The sequence below is a fragment of the Branchiostoma lanceolatum genome, chromosome 12 (assembly GCF_035083965.1).
Source record: "Branchiostoma lanceolatum isolate klBraLanc5 chromosome 12, klBraLanc5.hap2, whole genome shotgun sequence".
NCBI classification, from domain to species: Eukaryota; Metazoa; Chordata; class Leptocardii; order Amphioxiformes; family Branchiostomatidae; genus Branchiostoma; species Branchiostoma lanceolatum.
The window spans coordinates 7,803,759-7,826,668 of NC_089733.1; the positions used below are offsets into that span (position 1 = coordinate 7,803,759).

At 41.0% G+C, this 22,910-nt stretch overlaps 2 protein-coding genes and 1 non-coding gene across 3 annotated transcripts; 2 read left to right on the forward strand and 1 right to left on the reverse strand.

The window, feature by feature from the left end:
- Positions 1-1,251: 1,251 nt before the first annotated feature.
- LOC136445706 (angiotensin-converting enzyme-like) lies at positions 1,252-14,140 on the forward strand. Its single transcript, XM_066443838.1, has 14 exons — positions 1,252-1,494; positions 3,322-3,483; positions 3,834-3,918; positions 4,527-4,670; positions 5,142-5,333; positions 5,912-6,009; positions 7,281-7,450; positions 8,756-8,880; positions 9,322-9,423; positions 10,092-10,236; positions 11,830-11,928; positions 12,733-12,855; positions 13,434-13,603; positions 14,046-14,140. The coding sequence occupies exons 1-14, from the start codon at positions 1,291-1,293 to the stop codon at positions 14,138-14,140; spliced, it is 1,914 nt and encodes a 637-aa protein (XP_066299935.1). The 5' UTR covers positions 1,252-1,290.
- On the reverse strand, positions 2,352-2,423 carry Trnap-agg (transfer RNA proline (anticodon AGG)). Its single transcript has one exon. It is a non-coding gene; the product is annotated as a tRNA-Pro (tRNA).
- Positions 14,141-16,414: 2,274 nt separating the features above from the next.
- On the forward strand, positions 16,415-22,841 carry LOC136445969 (uncharacterized). Its single transcript, XM_066444228.1, has 5 exons — positions 16,415-16,549; positions 20,394-20,520; positions 21,443-21,559; positions 21,962-22,076; positions 22,375-22,841. Exons 2-5 carry the CDS (start codon positions 20,398-20,400, stop codon positions 22,446-22,448), a joined length of 429 nt encoding a protein of 142 aa, XP_066300325.1. The 5' UTR covers positions 16,415-16,549; positions 20,394-20,397; the 3' UTR covers positions 22,449-22,841.
- The last annotated feature ends 69 nt before the right edge of the window (positions 22,842-22,910 follow it).

The following is a 22,910-nucleotide window of genomic DNA, read 5'->3' on the forward strand; positions in this document are numbered from 1 at the left end:
TCTATTACTATTATGCTGTGTATGTTCAAGATTGTATCATGAAAGGTCTTTTCTCCAGCGGGATAAAAACTCCAAGGTTGCCCGGTGCACAACTTGGAAAATGTCCAACTTCCCATAGACAGAGTTCATAGCAAGGTGAAGAGTTGAGTGACCTATGAATGCATTTCTTCAACTCTATGGAGACAACACTTTGTTGTGTAACTTTTCTGACTAGGTCTACAATTACCAGACATCATTTACATAGCTGTTGACGTCGTTTGCCGCACTGTGCATTATGTATACGCGCGTTCTAGTTATCCATTCAGGAAAACAAGCTTTTAAATTGTGACTATTCGTACAACAAAAGGAACCTTGTTTTTGAATCCACAGTGCTAGCTAGTGTAAAGTCATTGGCTACGTGGTAACTTGTGAAAATAAATACTTGAGTATTTATATACTGACCTTAGTGTATATAAGGGCTGGTGCTAGTGCTCTTTGTCTAAAGGCCTTGTTGAAATTTGAACTTTTAAGTGGGGTAATCTTAAAAGATAGTGATATCTATTTGAAAGTCTATGAAAATGCAGGAATTTAGATGAATTTGAATTATCACAAAATGTTTTTCATTGAGATTTTGTGTGCAAAATCAAACCGCCATTTCCCATGTGTTAACAGAAAATCTTTATTGTAAAGTATAGGTGTAGGTATATAAACGTGAGAACTATAGCGAATTTTAATTTATTTCTTACTTTCAGACTTATGAGTCAGAGATACTAGCGCATAAATGGTTATACGGAACTCCAATTTTGCGTCAGATTTCCTTATCGTATAAATAAGTCAATTAATTAATTACAGATCATCTTAATACGTGACTCAGTACCGGTCCGTGTATTTACCGAAATACACGAAATACACATGAAGATGAGTGAAATCTACCGAAATACACTATAATTTGATGACTAAATATCACAGGCTGCTTTACTTCGGCATAATGTAATGTACTTATGGCCCTGATGGCAAGAAAAAGACAGAAAATACTTTGTTTTTATCGGTATGCGTATCTTAGACACGAGTTATTTACACACAAAGGGTGGTGAAATCGCAGTACCGAAATACAGAATGATTTGATTGAGTAAACATCATAGGGTGCTATAACATTGCATATAACAATGTATTCACCCAATGATATCAGCCATCCTTATGTGTATTTCTTGTATTTTGGTGGTGTATTTCGTGCATTTCGTGTATTTTGGTAAATACACAGACCCACTCAATACCAACCCTCCAACGAACTAAACATAACCGCCTCTCAAGATGGCGCGCGCAAGTTGGCGGGTTGCGTTTTTCCTTGTGACGCTGTGCTACTCCAGGGCCCAAACCTTGATAACAGACGAGGAAGAAGCAAAACAATGGCTGGAACAATACAACACCATGGCGGAGCACTACTTTTATCTATCCGAGGAAGCGAACTGGGCGTACGAAACGGACATCAATGGCGACCAAAACCAACAAGCCCAGGTTAGTGCGGTTTTTTTTTTTTTTTTTCCAAAGAAAAGGTAAAAAAGTACTTTTGTCAAAGTTTTGATTTGGGGAGGGAAAATATCATTGGAGAATTTTTATAAACAACTGACGGTGTTGATTACATCTTAGTCATTTTTGGTCTTTCAATACGTTTCTTCTGGACGCTACTTAGCGCGGTGGAAAACTGCCATGCAGGGCGTTTTTCTTAGCAACGTTGATATGCGCTTTGCGCAAGGTGTGAATTGCAAACAGTTGTCAGTCTGCAGGTGTTAATATACTAACAAAACCATGTACATTTTAAAATATAGCATAACATTAGATGTATCCTTTAATATCGTTGTATTTTTCATCATTATTTGTGTTGTTTGTCCTTGCAATTAGTCCTCGGGTATGTACATGTATTTGGAATAATTTTTGATAAATTTTGAATATAACTGAGTGAAATATCGCATACGCATTCAATGTTTTTTGCATACTCCATTGAAAAACATATGCTGTACGATCTAAAGGACTACCTATCTTTGAAATATATAGGATAATAATTGCATTTGAACAACAGTAAAATTATGATTTTTAAACATTCATCGATACTTCTGGTCACGTTTGAATGATCCATTGGCCAAATGTCTTTATGAAAAGTGGAAGATTAGAAGACTGTGATATCTGCTCATGCCAATCGGTTGAAATTATGGAGATTCTCAGTCAACCGAATTTCCAGTGTATTGTGTTCCTTGCTACAAAAAGGACAATGTAATCTTGCAAAAATATATTTTGATATAAAAAACCTTTCCGTGAGACAAGTTAAAGCTTTTAAGTGTGTTCATTTCGTGACAAAAAAGAAGCAATAAACTTAAGGGCTCGCCCGGGAATTGAACCCGGGACCTCTCGCACCCTAAGCGAGAATCATGCCACTAGACCAGCGAGCCGCGTGATTGAGCATTACAGCTGTATAAACTTTAACGCTTAAACAAACAAACACGCTCCAAAGGCCTCTTGTCAACGTACATGTATTGATGATTGCTTTACAGCGTAAAGTTTTGTTAGATGTGGCTTTAATTTGCTACATTCAGGAATTTCCATGAAAGTTGGTCAAGAATTTCTATTTTGCTGTTACTGCAAGCAAAACCAAAGAGTCAGCGGTTTGGCTAGGCCGGAATCTAAACCCCCAGGGCCAAGTCCAAGTATGGATAAACACACAGTTTATCAATAGCTGTCACTGCGCCCGGAACTTTGCTCTTTGTTCACAACCACATATTTTTCTCATTTGTCAACGTTAAGGCCACTCTAATTTTTTTTCAGTTTAATACCTTCTCATCCCATCTTGTCCTTAGTCTAACTATTTGACCGTTCGGGCACCTCAGAAGATCTGACAACCAGTTTTCTCCACGCTCCACCCTTCTTAGCTTATTGTCATGCCTGTTCATTCTCTAATATCATCCTCCTATCTTTTCCTTTGCATACTCCTCTGTCTTCCTCCCTTGACTGTCCCTTGCATGATAGTTTAATAAAACTTAAAGCTAGTCCTGATGAAAGTGATACGTGGTCGTACCACTTCTGATTTATTTTATTTTATCTACTGTGGTTAGGATGTCTTATGTTATGGTACGGGCCGGTGTTTTCCCTGACTCTGTTGAGTACTTCAGCACACCCAAGAGGCTCCGCTACTCCCTGCCGCATGGCGGCGTTGCTGCAACGGCAAAATTGTGGTAACAAACGTGACTATAAGTTAACATCCCCCTTCCTCCCCCCCCCCAAATTTAGACATTGAGAAGTCGTCTTATTTCAAAATCACGCTGTACGATTCCTTTTGGGGATAACCTACAGGTACAGGCCAGTTTGGACAAGGACAAGTTCAAAAAGGAGGCGTACGACAATTCCACCATGTTTGACGTCGACTCCTTCACAAACGAGACGGTCAAACGGCTCTTCAGCAAGATCAAGAACATCGGGAACGCTGGCCTCAGAGACCAGAACAAGCTGAACAGGGTTAGTTTTAAGGACATAGAGGGGGTGCTTTCTATATAATCTTCTAAAATCGCTTGATCATGAGATCACGTTACAGCTAATTTGAAAATGTTGAACAGAAAATAATCGTCTTTGAAAGTTCATTTTCATTGAGGAGGAGAATATCTAATCATTCTAATCTAACGTATTCACCTTTTTATGTTTCTTGTGTCTTCTATTGAACATTATTGACTTTAAAACTATGTTTCCAACTTAATGAACAAGTATACCATAAGTATTCGCACATCCCTTGGCGTATGTTAAAAGATGTATCATTGCAAAATTGCACCAGCAATGACAGAATACATGTTGTTTCTGTTTCTTTACTTTAGCTTACTCAGCTTCTTGCAGATATGAAGCAAGTGTACAGCACCGGCAAAGTCAAGGACGGAGACCGCGACCTTGTATTTGAGCCAGGTGTGTGTGAGCACGTACTAGTATGTTAACTTATGATACATGATTTTAAGATGTGAAAGTATTATCATAAATTTTGTAAAAGTGTGCCGCGGCTGATCATAAGATAGTGTTACTACAAACACAGTTGGTTGAAAAAGCATGTTATCAATCTTTTATAAAAAGCCAGAGCACGAGATATCAAAACCATAAGTTCTGCTGCAGTACTAACAAGGCCACTAGGAGGTCCATTATCTAATTTGACCTTTGTTTTCCCGACACCTCCCCATCTACCAAACAACATAAAGATTCAATCACAACTTCTCAAGTTATGTTGTCCAGAAACAAAGTTTAAAAGACAAACGGCACCGAAAAACATAACCTTCTTGGCGAAGGTAAAAAAAGAATCTTAGCTACATGTATGTCCTGAAACGGCATTTAAACTAAAGTGAAGTCGAACGTTCAGTCGAAACGTTTGGAAGTACTAGTGATATCCGAATCTTATCCAGTTGTACAGATTGAAAAGTCTTTGAATATTGCTAACCTGGATGTCTAGCTGACCTTCATATACGCTTTTAGCCATGAGATTTCGTTGCTATATCAAGTGATTAGTCACATGTTTCTCCATGCAGATCTCGTGAATGAGTTAGCAACAGGCCGTGACTACGACCGCCTGCAGTTCATCTGGAAAGGGTGGCGTGACGCTGTTGGGCCCACCCTGCGAGACATGTACAAGGAATACGTCACCCTCAAGAACGAGGCTATCGGAGAATTAGGTAAACATGCATGTATGATATACAGCTTGATCTCTTCATGTTATAATTCTGATAACGCGTACGGTTTGCATGTACATTTCAAATGGCATCATTCGCAGCATATCAATAGCTACATGTACAGAGGCCGGCCGTATATATTGTTTTCCTTATTCTTCGAAAATATCATACCCACTGGCTAATATGTCGCATTTTGCTTTGCAAAGAAGATTAAAGAGCTGATGGAATGGTAATTGTCAAATGCATAGAAAATGACATCGATATGATATAGTTGGAACGTTCATTTAAAACAATATATGTTTTTTCAAGCTTAAACGTTTTGTGTCCAAACAAGATATGAGGAACGTATACGTAGATCCCTTGGGCGATAAAGGGTTAAACAACAAAGTAGCCCGCACATTATCATCTAAGTCCCTAACATATTATTTGTCATCACGATGAGCTGAATAATCTGGGCCTCACACTGATGTTCAGGGTACGATGACGTGGGTGACTACTGGCGTTCCTGGTATGAGACCCCCACGTTTGAAGCTGACCTTGAGGCGCTGTGGCAGGAGGTCAGACCCATGTACCTGGAACTGCACGCCTACGTCAGACGTCGGTTGGGAGAAGCGTACGGCAAGGACAAAGTGGGCGAAAATGATCCTATCCCCGCCCATCTGTTTGGTGAGCTAACGCTACAAAATCAGCCTCCGTTTCCGAAACGTTCCAAGAGTTTTTGTTCAACGCAACCCTGCTGTCTTTTAAATTTGTTTAAGAAGAAATCAGCATAACTATATGAACATAAGATGTACTATATCAACTTTTCAATGCATAGAAAATTGTTTCTGTATTACAATTTAATCGTTTTTTTTAACAAATCCAAACATTCAATCATATACATACGCCTCAATACTACACGTCATATAAACAGGGCTGAATTTATCACAACAACAAGGTGACAAATATAAGGCGAGAAGAGAGAGAGGGGGAGAGAGAGAGAGAGAGGGAGAGAGAGAGAGAGAGAGAGAGAGAGAGAGAGAGAGAGAGAGAGAGAGAGAGAGAGAGAGAGAGAGAGAGAGAGAGAGAGAGAGAGAAATGGATTATTTATTAAAACAAAAACAATGGTGCGTCATCCCAGGCTGTATATCCAAACCAGCATCATGAACAAGATTTTAACATTAATTTTGCTTTATAAATTGTAAATCTCCAAATTATCGAAGCAAAGTAGTCGACCAGCTATGTAATATTCTCCCTATATCTAGGTAACATGTGGTCCCAACAGTGGAACAACATTTACGACCTCGTGGAACCGTTTTCCGGCAAACAACGTATTGACGTCACAAGCGCCATGGTGGCTAAGGTAGGCGTTTTCCTTTAATTTACTGCACAAGTTTCTTTTTTTTACATTGTTTTTTCCTTCTCTCAAAAAGCCATTTATAAAAAGGTGATTATTATCCATATGGGAATTACGTGGATTACGCATTATGTAAATTTTGAATACGTGCACGTCAATGATAATATTTTCAGAGATTACAAATAAAACCGCTGTCTGTAAAGCCCCTGTCACACTTGTGCGTATACACAAGCCCGCATGAGTTGTGTATCAACATGATTTTGGTTTAGCTTAAGTTTGCAGCCGAAGAAGTAATTTCTTTGGTTTGATAACTAGACTGCTCAACGGTGGGTCAAAGTAGAAAACAACTTCCTCCACGCAAAATTTACTTAAACCAAAAAAATGTTACTGCGGAACTCATGCGCACTTGAATATACGCACAAGTGTGACAGGGCCCTAATACCTCCAGTACACTTTAGGACGGCGCTCTCGCCGCGCGCTCTCTGCGACCTAAAATTTAACGGAGCGCTCAACGAATTTCATACATGAAAAACAAATCTTTTTCACGATTTGTGTATTTTGTTGCCTTTTCAGCCATACTTTTTGCATGATATTCCAATGATGAAATCAAGGATTAGACAAATCCGATTTAGGTCAAAGCGAGAGCACAGCGCGATCGCCGTCCAGTGAAATGGGGGCCTTAGATATAGATCTGGTTGCAATTAGGTTTTCTTTAGCCTGGTCCCAGTCTCTAGGGGTCGGCTTAGGGGTGTTTTACCGGGCCTAGTCTGCTTTATTGAATCGTTTCTGATAGCCTAACTACTTAGCTGCCATGTAGAATTTCGCTGCCACCCTACTTTCGCTGGCGACGTAATCTAATCCAAGGCCGTAAACACACCCCAAGCGGACTAAGCTGTCTGGGCGGGCGGGGTCACTCCCAGCGCCGTAGAGATATCGAGGAGCCCCCGATGGCTTGGTTTCCAGGCTAGGTTTTCTTTAGCCTGGTCCCAGTCTCTAGGGTCGGCTTAGTGGTGTTTTACCGGGCCAGTCAGTTTCTGATGGCCTTTCTACCTCTGGCTGCCATCCTACTTCCACTATACCCTACTTCCGCTGCCATCCTACTTTGCCGCCGACCCTAGGTGGTGGCGAGCTAACAACACCCCGAGCGGGCTAAGCTGTCTGGGCGGGTGAGGGTCACTCCCAGCACCGTAGAGATATCGAGGAGCCCCCGATGGTATGGTTTCTAGGCTAGGCTTTCTTCAAAATACGTAGTGTTTATAAGGACCAATTTTCCATAGGGTTGGGACGCGATGCGGATGTTTAACGAGTCCGAGCAGTTCTTCACGTCCCTGGGTCTGATCCCGATGACTCCCAACTTCTGGCGAGACTCCATGATCGTCCGGCCGGCGGACAGGGAGGTGGTGTGTTACGCCTCGGCCTGGGACTTCTACAACAGGAGAGACTTCAGGTGGGTAACGTCTGCTAACATAATTCCGCCAGGGTACATAATTAAAAAAAAAAAACTGAAACTAGAGTTAAGTATTTGTGCTACATATAATTCAGGTTTGCTATGTTTGCGATTACGGGGTCTTTTTATGAATATGAATTGGTATTGAATTTTTCTTTTTATTTGAGTTGAATGTGTGATAGTTGTGTGCCGATTTGTTAAAAATAGAGAGACACCACTCCCAATGAAATGGTATGGCGACCCTGTGACGTCACAATTCAAGATGGCGTCAACCACACATGCCAACGGATCCAACAAAGGTTTTGCCACGCAAACCTGTTTATACGTCCAAACAGATCTCCAACCTAACGTCCCCCAGCATAATGCACTCCTGTATATCTAAACTGTGCATACCCGGGAGTGATGCACTGGAGATCTCTCAAACCCCCTGTTTTTCAACGTTTCCGATTTATGTAAATAATAACCCGGCGGATTAATGTTAATGTAGGTTACCCATATCTAACGTTAATCAACCTTTATCCGAGTGTATACCTATATTCGTTGCCTTTCTTTTATAATTGGCGAAGGCAATCTTTAATATTGACATGCAACAGAAAGGGATGATGGTTTGCTATTTTGCCACATTGGTGTCAATTTGATGCCTCTTATCGAAAACGCAACAAAAAAGGTTAGCTAACGTTACAGGTAAAATCAGCTACATTGATATCATCTATAAAATAGTATGTTTTGTCGTGATCCGGTCACATTTATTATTTGCCGTACAACTTTGCAGTTTTTCTACCAGACTCCATATGTGTCGCTGGAAAGATAGTAGAAACTGGCGGAATAGACGGAATAATGACAATGACAATGAACTTTATTGCATATTCATGCCCAACATGGGCCAAATGCATTAGGTAACATGAAGTAAAAGAAACGGAACATTGTGCTATATTCCATCTAAATCTACAGAGTCTCTTCTCTCTTCTTGAAACATTTGTACACAAATTCACATAGTTTTTCAATCATATCGTAGTTTCTAAAAGACATAAAACATGTGAATAACTCGTTATTTGTAAGATGCGCATATTTTTTAAATAATACTTAGCCCTCCATAGAAGTACATTGTACAACCTAGGCACTTCTATCGGTGGCTAGTCCATCTGGTATATTATGCATGCCTATTTGGCCGATTTCTACTATTTTTCAGCAACATACGTAGTCTTTTGAGACTGATCTAAAGGCCATATTAATTTGCAACTCGATAAGCTTCGTTCCAGAAGATTTAATTATTTGGTGACAACGCACTTTTTTTCATTTTCTTAGGATCAAGATGTGCACGGAGGTGACCCAGGATGACCTCCAGACGGTGCACCATGAGATGGGGCATATCGAGTACTTCCTGCAGTACAAGGACCAACCTGTGCCGTTTAGGGAAGGAGCAAACCCGGGTATAGAGATCCATATTAATTTCATCAACAATCGTACTGTACTTGTGAAGTTGTTAAACTACAAAAATGTTGATCCAGGACAAAGAAAAATTACCCACTACACAAATGTGTCGGGAGTATGACTAATTTATGTCTGACGTACATTAACGTTCTGAAAACCATCCACCGCCTACGCCGAGATCTAGAGACTTGGTCTTATTACTGGTCTTTCTTCAAGCTGTATCAAGTTTGCTTCTTTTGTGCCCTGTGCAACATCTAATTTCGGAGTTGTAGCTACCAATGATGTACATGTACATCGTGAGTTATGAGGTAAACCATTCATGAGATTTTAGCTGTAAGTGATCTGAAAATATCATTTGTACATACTACGTATACACGCAGACATATATTGATTGAAACGCTTTTGCCATGACCAAGGAGGTTTGCCATGACTTACCATAGGTTTCCATGAAGCCGTTGGCGACTGCCTGGCCCTGTCAGTGTCCACACCGAAACATCTGAAGGAGATAGGCCTCATCGATGGGACGCTTCAGGAAGACGACGGTAGGGGGCTCTTCTACTCTTATCTATCAATCACTAAACGTAGCTAGAAAAACGTTAACACACACTGATGCGGAATCGTTAGATGGGGGTAAAATGTGTGCGTTTAAGTCAGTTTAAGTGAGTCCCTGGTTGTCAAACTGTTCATCTTTTGAAAAATCGGATTGTGATTTTCGTCTTTTATTCATTATTATGAATTTCTCGATAACTCTGTCTATGCGGGACCAACTTTAGACCCGGGCCGAGCCAACCTTCCCATCCTACCAGTCTCCGGTTACACCATCTCCCGCCTCACATCCTGTCACTCTACAATATCCAAATGAAAACGAACGCACAACAAGAGAATCGCACACACAAACCGAAAACAATATCCCAATTTACACGAAGGCAACAAACAATCTCTTCACAGTATTGTCTTGTTTTATATTTCTTTATCTTTCATAAACAAAAATATAAACAAAGATTGATAAAAAGATAAAGCCTTTCTTTGCAGTTTGCTCCTTCAAGTTAGCCACAACTCCGGTAAATAGATGAATATATACCTAATTAAAAGGTCGTAACTTACGATTTAAGGTTCCCAACTAACCCAGATGCATTTCCAGCTTCCCCCTCCGAGACGCAATGAGGTGCTCGTTCTTTTTAACGAAATTGTGGTAATTATCTTATTCCAGAAGCTGACATTAACTACCTGATGAAGCAGGCCCTAGAGAAGATCGCGTTCCTGCCGTTTGCCTACATGATGGACCAGTGGCGCTGGAAGGTGTTCGATGGGCGAATCACGCCCGACAACATGAACCAGGAATGGTGGAAGCTGAGGTGGGGAATTTTTTGGCGAAGCCTCAGGGCCGAGCCATTTCATAAACATCATAGTGTTGCTAGCTTGAGCGATCGTTTGCTGGTTACTCAGTGACAAAAACGTGATTAACAACTTCTTGTTAAGAATTTTTACTGCACGTTCACCTTTCATTGACGAGCTGAGGTGGGGTATTTTTTGGCGACGCCTCTGGGTCTAGCCATTTTAAAAACATTGTTTCCGCAATGTAGCTTGAGCTATCGTTTTCTGGTGACGTAGTGACGAAAGGAGGACTAAAAACTTCTTTGAAATATTTTTAATTGCACTTTCACCTGTCATTAATGAGTTGAGGTGGGGTATTATTTGGTAACGCCTCGGGGCCTAGCCATTTGAAAACACTGTTTCTTGCTTGAGTTTTCGTTTGCTGGTGACGTAGTGACAAAAAAGTGATTGAAAACTTCTTGAACTATTTTCCGGTGACGAAGTGGCGAAAACGTTATTGACATCTTCTTGGAAAGATTTGGTACTGCACTAGCCTGGTTTCAACCAAGCCCCGTGTCCGCCCGCCGCCTGTAACGGCTATCCACCCACGGAGCTTGGTGGGAAGCGCCTGTAACAGGGGAGAAGCCCACAGAGCTGCCTGCCTAGGCCAGACTCTAGTTGCTAAGGATCTATTGCTGTTGCTATCCAGTGATTGACAGCTGCAGATGTCTGATCTGCAGGTGGTAGGAATAGAGTTTCACAGGCCGTTTCTCTGTACTTTGAACACTTTTCGGCAGTCAAGTCTTTTCTTGTTGGATTTTCAAACTTTGTTTTTGATGTGGGAGAAACTGACATTGTCTGCCTCTAAAGGAACAGATAAACTAAGTACTAGGTTTAAAATCCCTTTAACCGGCTTGGATACATCTCATTTCTCACCCTCCCAACATCTGGATCTCATTTCCCATCCCTTTCTCCCCGTCTGCCTGTGGTGCCAGTTGTGACAGGTAACAGACATGATAACAAGGTGGTTTCTATGGCAATGGGAGCCTAGCTGAAATCCTGCCCTATGATTGGTGTTACCATTTTTGATAACGGCTCCCCAGCCTTAGAGAGAGCCGCGCACAAACTCCGCGGGGAGGGGAGAGAAACCCCCGGACAGCTGGAGTTTGCGTGATACAGACTAGTACTGCACGTTCACCTGTCATTGATGAGCCGAAGTGGGTTATTTTTTGCGACGCCTCAGGGGTGGAGGCATTTTCTTGAACTATCATTTTCTGGTGACCTAGTGACGAAACCGTTATGGTCAAACTTCCTTGAAATACTTATTATCAGAATCCAACCGTATGTAGATATTTTTCAAATGAACTGACAGTAAGTCTACCAAAACTAGAAATTGAAGCATAATAATCTCCGGGGTCGTTTTGAAATAGGACAAGCAAATATCTAGCCTGGAGTCAAGCCTTATTAGCTTTAGTCCGCTACCCAGCCCCCGCTCCTCGCCAATTAGCGGACTAAAGCTAATAAGGCTGGACTCCAGGCTAGCAAATATCTCCTTATTGAAAAAAATTATCAATGTGAAAATTAAGATAATTATGTTTATTTCTTGTTGTTGTTTATACTATGATTATTTGCAGGCAGCAGTATCAAGGCATCATCCCACCAGTGCTCAGAGATGAGAACGACTTTGACCCCGGATGTAAATTCCACATCCCGTCTGACGTTCCATACATCAGGTCAGAGTTCACAATTATCTATGTTCTTTACTTTGTTAATTAATGAGATAGCGCTTTTAATCTTTATGGCAGCGTTTTAATTTTCTAAGCAAGACAACTCTTCTCAGCGTTTCATGAAGCAAAATGAACCAATGTAGAACATCAGTAACTACTAACCATTGATAATAAAAGTCATCTTACCATATGCGAGTGTTAGTGAACAAACTATATATCTAATTAAGCATTTCTCACCGATAAAGCTTGCATGCAACACATGCAAATCGTACTTCCGAAAACCAATGTATTATATATAGCCCTCACATTCAAATTCGGGAGGTCAATAAAAGTGGCATATATTTTGCGCAAAGTAGTATTGACAGGCGATCTGTAGTAGTAGTAGTAGTAGTAGTAGTAGTAGTTAGTAGTGGTAGTGGTAGTAGTAGTAGTAGTACTAGTAGTACTCAATCTAGTAGTAGTAGTAGTAGTAGTAGTACTAGTAGTACTCAATCTAGTAGTAGTAGTAGTAGTAGTAGTAGTAGTAGTAGTAGTAGTAGTAGTCGTAGTAATAGTAGTAGTAGTAGTAGACTGGTTTATTCTCCATTACAACAACAACAAAGCTCACATGCTTCCTGGCAGACGTATTAGAGGGCTAAGTTGCGAAGTAGTTTACATTCGATAAAAGGATTACACATCAATTTGTAGACAACATATCAAAACATTCAACGATAAAAAACAATCTGACTCAAATATAATTTTCCAAACAGTACTACATATCTATGACATTAACTATCATAACGTCACTTATAAATTTTTTGTTTCTTGTAGGTACTTCGTGAGTTTCATCATCCAGTTCCAGTTCTACGAGGCGATGTGCGACGCTTCCGACCACACCGGGCCGCTGTACAAGTGTGACTTTTACAGGTCGCCTCAAGCCGGACAACTCCTCGGGTAATTTTCAAAACTAAAAGTCTTAAGACATTATTCTTTTCTTTCTTCTCTTTTGGCAAAAATGCCTGTATCAATTTTACACATGGATGTAGTTGTTGGAGTTGTTTTTGTTTTTTTGGTAGTCGTCTTAACAATACATTCATCAACGTCATTAAACATTTTAGTGCTGTCTCTAGCGTTGATTCTAGATGTGTGTGTGTGTGTGTGTGTGTGTATGTGTGTGTGTATGTGTGCCTGTGTTTATGTGTGTCCGTGTGTGTATGTATGTGTTTTTGTGTCTGTGTGTGTCCGTGTGTGAATGTGTGTTTGTTTGTTTGTTTGTATGTGTGTGTTTGTGTGTGTGTGTATGTCCGTGTGTGTGTGTATGTGTGTGTATCTGTTTGTGTGTGTATGTATGTGTGTGTGTATGTGCGTGTGTGTGTGTGTATCTGTGTGTGCATGTGCGTGTGTATGTGTGTATCTGTGTGTGTGTGTGTGTGTGTGTGTGTGTGTGTGTGTGTGTGTGTGTGTGTGTGTATGGTGTGTGTGTTCGTTCGTTCGTTCGTTCTTTCGTTGACACATGAGCTTGTCTCCAACAGGGACATGTTGAAGCTGGGGTCCAGCCGACCATGGCCGGAGGCGATGGAGGCCATTACCGGCAGCAGGGCCATGACCGCCCGCCCGCTACTCAAGTACTTCGAACCCCTCACCACCTGGCTGCGTCAAAACAACACCGCCAGTGGAGCCAGAACTGGATGGTCCCAATTCGGTATGCCTAAAACTGCCAACTCTTTTATGTACCATGTTCACATTATATCACATCATACATATCTGTCACAAAAGCTAAAGTTTCGGTGACTTGTCAGCTGCCTTCAATGGGTCACAATGCCGTTCCTATATATTGCCGCAAGGTGGCGTTGCGACAAGACTGTTGTCACAAACTCGCGTGACAGAGTCTATACCTGTCTCAGTGTTCATGACTGGTGTGTACCAGACCTGAATATCGCATCGAAAGGATAAGAGTTGAAAATGCAATCATCATATTTTGCATGGTACGTAAAATGCCTGCAATATCTATGCAAAAACCATAATTGTTGATGTACTTTCATCATGCCATATATCACCTAATAAGTATCAACAAATCAATGTTCGTAGATATCTCGTTGCTGTTTTTGATTACATTTTGTGTCTCTTTTGTGTGTTTTTTTCAGAGCCATGGGCGTCCGGTGCGACGAAGGTGGCAGGGTCTACTGTGGCGACCACCCTGTTTTGTGTGCTGTGCGGCCTGTTCTGTTTGTTGAAATGAGCTAACGAAGGAATAACAACAGCTGAATAGTTGTCAGATTCGCGATGATAGATAAGGAAACACGGCTTGAAAGTTCTTAAAAGTTAAGTCTTGCTTAAAGACAAGCAATTATAGCTTTAGACGCCTACAATAGACTGACAGTGTTCCTACCCAAAATGTCCAATTAAAGGATGTTTTCTTGTTTAGTCTATTTCTGTCTTTTTTTCTGCCTAAACGTTATGAGATTTGCAGTATGCTTGAAAAATGCAAATGGTATAATATTGTTAGGCTCAGAATCTTCCTTGTAGGCAATTGTAAAACTAATAAAGTGAAAAAGAAACATATCCATTGGATATGATAAAATGCACCTGTCTTTCGTGACAATTGTGTTTACTTGGTCATTGACCTGTGTGTGTTGAAGAAACACATATGTTTTCCAACTGTAGGACTTCATATCTAGTACAATGGGCTTCTGTTCTAAAAATGATTGGTGAAAATATCAAAAAGTCTTCATTCAGGATTTATCAAGTTGACGTGTGTATGTCGATTAGAAAGGAAACACTTTCCAAACACGGCCTGTACTCAAATTTGTCTGTGTGTATGTGTGTGCGTGTGTGTATGTGTGTGTGTGTGTGTGTGTTTGTGTGCGTGCGTGTGTGTGTGTGTCACTGTGTGTGTGTGTGTGTGTACATGTGTGTGTGTATGTGTATGTGTATGTGTGTGTGCATGTGTGTGTGCGTGTATGTGTGTGTGTGTTTGTGTGCCTGTGTGTGTATGTGTGTGTGTGTGTGCGCGCGTGTGTTTGTGTGCGTGTGTGTGTGTTCGTACACTTGGTTTTCTCTCTTGTATTCTAGTTCAAGTTCATAGTCTGCAAACTCCCTGGTTATGGTTATTAAGGTTATATATGGTTATAGTTATTGAGATATTATGTAATTCATATATGGTATGGATTGCGATCTTGCAGAATTGACGATTCTAGAGATTTAAATTATAGTCTATGTCGACAGTATTGAGATATGTTCTTCACGAACAAATGATCAAAGAAGCCGGTACACTTGCCAAGTCTACGTGCCAGTTGAACAGAGGCAACACCACAATAATACCCCCAACAGGACAGGCTTTGCCGCACAAGAGTCGTATATCACATGCACAGTTGAAGGATGGCCCAGGTGTGCTTTGTTGATATCAGACGTGTTGTTCTTCAGTTATATTTTCTTATCGGAGCGTATACGTAGGACAGGCTTCAATGTTAAAGCTGTTTGGCAACTTGGACGTTCCTATCATATGTCTCTACTTGCTTTTGCCGTCTGACAAAACATGATTGTTCCTAAAGGCAGGCTGATTGTTACACCGGTAGTGACGACATATCCTGTACCCACGCAGCTTATATTTCACAAACAACTTTGTCCAAATTCCTAACACGCATCATACTTTACAATTTATTCGTGATTTAGACTAGAAATTCATATATGGATTAGAAAACAATCAAACATTCAGTTGGCTTAAAGTACGTAATTGCAAGTGAATGCAACCCATATCCTGACCCCATTTTTTCCACCACGTACCACTGTTTTGCGTTCTTAGCGTGTGTTTTCCATGTGTACCTTCTAAAGCCCACACCCAAACCTCACACCCACCCACCAAAAATCAAGACCACAGCACGTCCAGGTCAAAAGATACACAAACTGACGTTCTGCTGCAGTACCAAGGTCACATACCAGGGGGGCCAAAATATCGACCTTGAATTTCGGCCCACACACCAAATATCATCGAAATCCATCAACAGGTTCTTGAGTTGTGCTGACTAGAGTAGTGCGGAAACACAAACAGACAAACAAACACACACACGCACACACAGACACATCCAAAACCATATCTCCATTTTTCATGGAGATAATAACCGAAAAACATGCTAGCTGACACGCAAACAGTTGTCAGTACCAAGATATCAAGTCACGTAAGCCATGGAGACTAGACACGCCCACCTGTGGTTTTCCATGTCGCGAAAGTCAAACACACCTGGCGCCATATACTTTAGCACATGTTTTTACACAGGCTACAATATACCTATGGCAGGCAATATTCAAGGTACAAAAGCCTCGCCTAGAACTTTGTTGTATCTCTTGTTCTAGACAGCGAGTATTGAAACATTCTTGTTGAATCTCACTAAAAGAAATCGGCGTTTAAAACCACAGGTGTGGCGGCACCCCTATCCCCTCAGGAGTTTCCTTGACATCTTCACGAAAGTCCATGTTTGTACAACACTACGTGTTTGTATACATTCGCCTTGTCGGCTGACATGATTGGTCGGGACTCTTGAGACACCGGTTTGACAGGCTGCTCGGTGTTTTAAAAGATCAGTCTGCCGCCCCAGACACCACTCTCTTCGCTCGCCTTCCAGCTGAACTGAGACAACTGACCGAATACAAGGTGGGTGCGAACAATTTCTTTACTTTCCGAGGCCGAAGTGTCCTTGACGAAGTGTGTGAAGTCGTGGACAGTTTTATTCCAATATTTTGTATGCTTCTACTGGTATCAAGCGTGTACAGTGTCAAGTTTTTGGTTAACTTCTTGCTGAAATGGAGGCGGTACTTGTTTCTTGTTTTCCACACGGCTTGACGGTCGAGGTTGATTATTGCGCCTTAGTTAGTTTGCCCCCCCCCCCCTCCCACACCCTTTTGGTCTTCATTTTGTCAGTACAGGAGGTTTATCGTGGTTTTAGGGTACAGAATTGCGTAGAAAATGGTACTTGCCGCGAACAAATTTGGATTTTCTAACTGACAACGTAAGACAAACACCCAGAAATACCGACCTTCATACATTCACATTTAAAGCCCGCACGGTGGACTAGTTTTCGGCGCCTCACTGCATCTGAGGCAGTCTGAACCGGTGAATTGGCCTAGTCCCGGATCCAGTTGTATTGTTTATTGATCCCTCTTCAAATTAAATTCTTCCACTCAAGTTGGCGGGGACCTTGCTGAAGGCTAGGGTTTCCATAGTATACCGTACGGCGTACAAGCCACAACTATCTTTGTGTTTTCGACTTGTCAAACTACAGTCGACCGACAATGGCGAACGTTGGTCAGCAAGGTGTTGTGCCTTTACACCGACCACGCCTACAAAAGTGGACAAATCGAGGGTCTATGTTCATTCAAATCAATCATTGTGAGAACTACTAACAGCAGTTGTGTTATAATCTCAGTTTGTCTGAAAGGCGTCTGTCTAAACGCTCAAAAGTAGACCATAGCTCTCAAGCATTATTTGTGACTACTAAGATGATTTAAAAGAACGCCCTGTGTTGAGTATTAGTAAAGCTAACACACCTTAAAATGCAGTGACACAGAACAAACAAGCTGGTGTTTGTATACCCCCTTGCCCCACTCAATGTTCTGGTCAGGAAAAGGGCAAAGTGTACTGTAAATACATTTAAGTTCGCGTGGTTTTTATTTCGCGCAAGGCGAAAATTGAGTGTTCGCGGTGGTTTTAAGTTCGCGGCAACGCTATAGTTACAAACTGCTACAGTATTGGACAAAAAAGTTCGCGGTGGTTTTAAGTTTAAGAAAACCGCGAACATAAAACCACCGCGAACATTTCTGTATTTACAGTATTGGCAGGGTGTTATCGGTATTTACGACAAAACTTGAGTAAACAACCTACTAAGTGAGGGATTTAAAGTACATGGTGGTGCCCGTATATACATGGTGAGATTTAAGTGGACAAGTGTATTTTATCAAGGCAAGGCTTAGCGTAAAGAATTTGTGAAATGGAGGGCGGGGATTGGTTGACCGCAAAGGGGGGCGTGGTGTCTGCAGACGATGTCCAGAAAGAAGTGTCTACGATTCCGGGCCACCTGTTTTAATTGGACAAAAATTACCGCCGTTTACGCTGGTGAAAGAATGTAGAGACAACGCGTTTTGATGTTATCTACGAATGGAAAATTCACAATAGACAGAAATGTTGTCTCACGCAAATTACTCCCTGTTTTGTGAGGCAGATTGTGTTCGCATTCTTCCTCATGCAAATATGTCTTTTGAGTAGTTAGTCGGCAAACTTAACAAGTAATCCAAGACCTGGAAACGTCTTCGAAGTTTCAGTCATGCGTTTACGAGTTCTTTGATTTTATTCATGGTATGTAGGGGTGCAGCCGAAGCTCAAATATCCCCTACCTGGCAACAAAGATTTATGAAAAAAACAGAACGCCTTTGTAAAACTTGAAAAACTTGCCCCCCAAAAAAGTTTGATTAACACTTAAACTTCTGTTTTTAAGCAGCATAGATTGCGAAAGACATTCGTGGATAATAATCTCAAGGGGGAAATATTGGCTAAGAACTTGGAAAGGATGAAAAAAGTAGGAGTATTTGAAATATGTGACGATATCAAAAACATCTGTTTGAGTGATAACTCATCAATGGTAGTCACATACTTTTTAATAATTACCACAGCAAAGCCCTAAATCTATACAAAATATAATCTTCTGTCTATGTGAACAGTCCCCTGGGTTTAGTCAACTGGCAACACGCCCTCTTTCCGTCTGGCCTTTTCTCTAAACCATGCTTCCTTTTATCGTATACTATTACCAAACACGGCAAACACAAACCAGTAAAACTTAGATGAACTCCATACAAGTATGGTTTTATAGATAAGACTATGACTTTTAATTTTCCTTACTTCCCTGTTTTTTTTTCATCTTTTGATGGATCAGCTGACAGAAAAAAAGGGTCAGTCAGGAAACATCAACACTTTTCTTTCTAAACTGTCTTGAGATAAAACAGGTGTACAGAACTGTCGACCCAGTTTTTCTAGACTTTATCAACATGCGCCGCAGCACGTATTCTGTCAACTTGGAAGACCTCGCTTATTTTACTTGTTAAGTACGGGCCGTTTTGTTTTGAGTTGCTGTCAGAATCAAAATTAATGTGAACCTTCGGGTATTGTGAGGAATTTAACACGTTGACAGATTATGTTATGAACAAATAAGCTACAGTATTTGTATTTTCTCGCCAAAATTGAAAAATGTGCCCTTAACGACCCTTTCACGCGTGACATCCTTGAATACACGTCGAGAAGTTGTTTCAGCGTTTCTGCACGGCCGAGTGATACGCAAAGATAAGTCAGGAATGCGAGCCATTTGCTGAGTGTGCTCGTGCACTGTTTACACTAAATTACTGTAAATGCATCTAAGATCGCGTGGTTTTTATTTCGCGCTAAGGCGAAAATGGAGTGTTTGCGGTGGTTTTACGTTTGCCTGCAGCGCAATAGTCACATACAGCTACAGTATTGGACACGAATGTTCGCGGTGGTTTTAAGTTCCCGGTGAAACGGTAGCCGCGAAAACCGCGAACATTTCTGCATTCACAGTAAGTCTTTTGTGTGGGTCATGGGAAGGCTTTCAACGATGAGCAACCGTGCTTCAATCAACAAGAAGCACTAAGTGTAGTCTAGTCATAAACAACACTAGCAGCATAATCCAACCAGAGAAAAAAAGATCTCCATAAACACGGTAGGTTAAAATTACAAAGTCTGGCAGTCGAACATAAATCTACTCAACGCCTGTGTTGAATCCATCATGTTAAAAGACACCGAAGACAAAAACTCCGGATGTCAAATCTTATCTTAACAATCACGAATAGTTTAACAAGCATAAAGGAGTCACCAATGCGCGACGCCTGGTTTTCAGTTTACCTCGCAGAGGTTGTCTGGAGAGAAGACCCTAAATGTAGTCGATCAGTTCGTGACACTAAAACTTCACCAGCCATGTTGATATGATTATATGGATGACATCCTTCCGGAACCCCAAAACTGATGCGAGCGTGCGAATAAAAAAAAAGTTTAGCAAAAAAAAGCTCCCTTCATCATGAAATCTACGTGGTCAGGAAGGTTGAACAAATGACTAAACACACAGAGTGTGATATACCCAAATATAGGTTCATCCTGTCAAGAGTGGCATAATTTTTCACTGTTGACAGGATCATTGAATGGCGCAAATGTCGAAAATCGAAGATGGTAATGCTAAAACGATAATCACCAATCACTGAAACCATCAATCACTGAATCACTATATGTTTTGTACCATGTAAATGTTTATGTTATGATATATGTTGATAGAGTTATTAGGACTTAGATTATGTAATCTTTGTCTCTGTTATATTCTATAGGACCCTTGCCTCTTCCCTCATCATGTAAAGTGGCATGTATGCCGATTTGAGCTTCTCATTAATAAACAAACGTTCAAACAAACAGACATATTTTTATTTTTCCTTCCTCCACGTAACAGAGCCATGGCTGAACAAAAGTTCATGATCAAGAACAAGGGGTGTGGCATGGTGCTTGATGTGACCAAGGGAGGCGAAGTGGTGGGCTCGCCCGTGGTGCTCTGGGACGAACATGGCGCTGACAATCAGGTGAGAACGGAAATGACGTCATTTATAATTATTCATGACGTCATCCTGGAATCTTTGACATATTTAGATGCATCAAACAGCAAAAAGAACATGAAACATTTCAAACGAAGGAATGTGTTCTGATGTTTGTTGACATTTGCATCGAAATCACTGTTTATTTATATCAATTCCTAAAGAGTATAACGTTTTTCTGCAACATTTTGTTACTGTAGATGATAGCAAAAAGACATCGTTGTCCACAAATGGTTGTCGTAAACATTATCAGCATAACAATAAAAATATATGAGCATAAGAGAAACAGTCTAAAACATGACTTTATTTGACTTTATTGTCTTTTTCAAGAATCGTCATGTCAGTTCAAATATAGAAACATCTTGCATAACCTGGTAGATATATTTCAGCATCTTCTTTCTGTTTCGGAATTTGTCATCTTGATGTTTGAGTAATTAAAGCTACCATGAAATTAGATATTTTATGAAAGGATTTGTCGAACCACAAGAGGCTAATCATTTCAATCACATGCATGAAATCACATGCATCGAAGCTATCATCCATCAAACAGCAAAGAGAACATGAAACATTTCAAACGAAGGAATGTGTTCTGATGTTTGATGACATTTGCATCGAAATCAGTTTATTTATATCAATTCAAATAGAGGTCAGAGGTCACGAGAGAGAGTGGATGTGCTTGGGAGCTCTGGTTCACAGATGGATTGCATCTACTGCAATCCTTGGTGAAAGAGGCCCTAGGAAGCCATCCTTCCCTCCAAACAGGACTAGAAAGGATCTAGAAACCTATTTCAAGAAATTTTTTGAAGTTTTGTGTAGTTAGACGGAAATTTTCTCTGAAGCAAGGCGAAACACATGTCGCCCCCCTCCCACACCAGTGTTTTTCTGAAACATGTTTTTTACTGTTTGGTAGTGCTGGACCTATACCCACGACCAGATCTGCACTATGTTGAAGCCTTCCGGAAAAGACATCGCCTTGTGCATCAAGGACCGTGTCTCTGGAGAGCTGACCATGGCCGAATGCATCAAGGTAACACAAAACATCGTCTTAGTGTACAAGAAGGAGGAAACTCCTTCGGTACATCTTCACCTTTATGAAGACGGGGGGTATTTCTTTTGAGTGTATGTCTGTCTGTGTTTCCGGATATGTGTAGTTAGGATAACGTAAGAACCTCTTGACGTATTGTAATGATATCTGGTATGTGGGTAGGTGCTGGGAAAACGATTTTAGGCCCCCTGGTGTATGACCTTAGCACTGCAGAAGAACTTCTGGTTCTGGTATCTTTTGTCCTGGGCATGCTATGGTTTTGTTTGAACTGTTAACGTGTGTATTCTAAGTCTCACTATTGCATTCTGTGACTTAAGGTCATGGTCATCTCAAGCTGTGTTAACGTTTCATCATTGACCTTCATGCTCTTTTTTGTGTGGCCAGGAGCCCGCCGATGGCCGTATCAAGGACCAGCAGTGGTCAGTGTTCGGTGCTGACGGTACCATCGCCTGTAAGGACGATACTGATTGGGTCTTGGACTGCGGTGGCCAGGCCAAGGGTAAATACTATCAGAGATACAACCAATCATTGATAGATGATAGGGAATCATATTTAGTTGGAATCCTTCGGCATTATGCTTCACCTCAATTGAGGATGACTGCTTTACCTTTTTTTTAAGTTGCTGCCCTGACAGACTCACACGTCTGAGGTCAGCTCCGAAAGCTACGTTTTGTGTTTGAACCCAAATGAACAGGATTGACGTTAGGCTTTCTGCTGTATCAAAAGCCTGACAGGACTGATGTAAAACTTTCTGTATCAAAAGCCTGACTGTTTTTCATTTTCCCATTGTCCTACAGAGGAGAAGATCACGGTGAAGCGCCGCGCAAACCCCCCGACAAGCAGCCAGCAGTGGGAGTGGAAGCCCTGCTAAGAAACCACGTCATCATCAAAGATGGCGGCAAGAAAGCATGCAAACGCATTTTATTCGAAGCAGACGATTGTATTCGTCTGAGCGCCGCTAATTTCTTGCAATACATTTCCTCATTTATAGAGTAGCTCTACGTCACCGTTATTCGAATAAAACGCATTTTATAGCTAATTCTAGTTCTGAGAAATTGTCTTATTGAGAGAATCTGTGCAAGATCGATTTTGAAACGGAAGAACATCAAGAAACATAAAAGAAATGAAAAGATTACACCAAGAAAGAAAATGTATGAATGCACAGTATGCAAACGTTGATTTCAACTATCGCATTTATCTCTTTCTATTCTTGTTGGTGCTGGTATTGTATGGGTCGCTTTGCTCAATAAAGACTTGTTTCTTACATTTTGTATTGTGACTGACTGGTTCATTCATGTATTTCCTCAAAACGTTCATTGAATCCATCATAAGT

Coding starts and splice junctions, on each gene's coding strand:
- LOC136445969 (XM_066444228.1), top strand. CDS start 20,398: ATGGCTGAACAAAAGTTCATGATCAAGAACAAGGGGTGTGGCATGGTG. Junction 20,521..21,442: donor AACATGGCGCTGACAATCAG/GTGAGAACGGAA, acceptor ACTGTTTGGTAG/TGCTGGACCTATACCCACGA. Junction 22,077..22,374: donor CTGCGGTGGCCAGGCCAAGG/GTAAATACTATC, acceptor ATTGTCCTACAG/AGGAGAAGATCACGGTGAAG.
- LOC136445706 (XM_066443838.1), top strand. CDS start 1,291: ATGGCGCGCGCAAGTTGGCGGGTTGCGTTTTTCCTTGTGACGCTGTGC. Junction 7,451..8,755: donor TACAACAGGAGAGACTTCAG/GTGGGTAACGTC, acceptor TCATTTTCTTAG/GATCAAGATGTGCACGGAGG. Junction 9,424..10,091: donor GACGCTTCAGGAAGACGACG/GTAGGGGGCTCT, acceptor ATCTTATTCCAG/AAGCTGACATTAACTACCTG.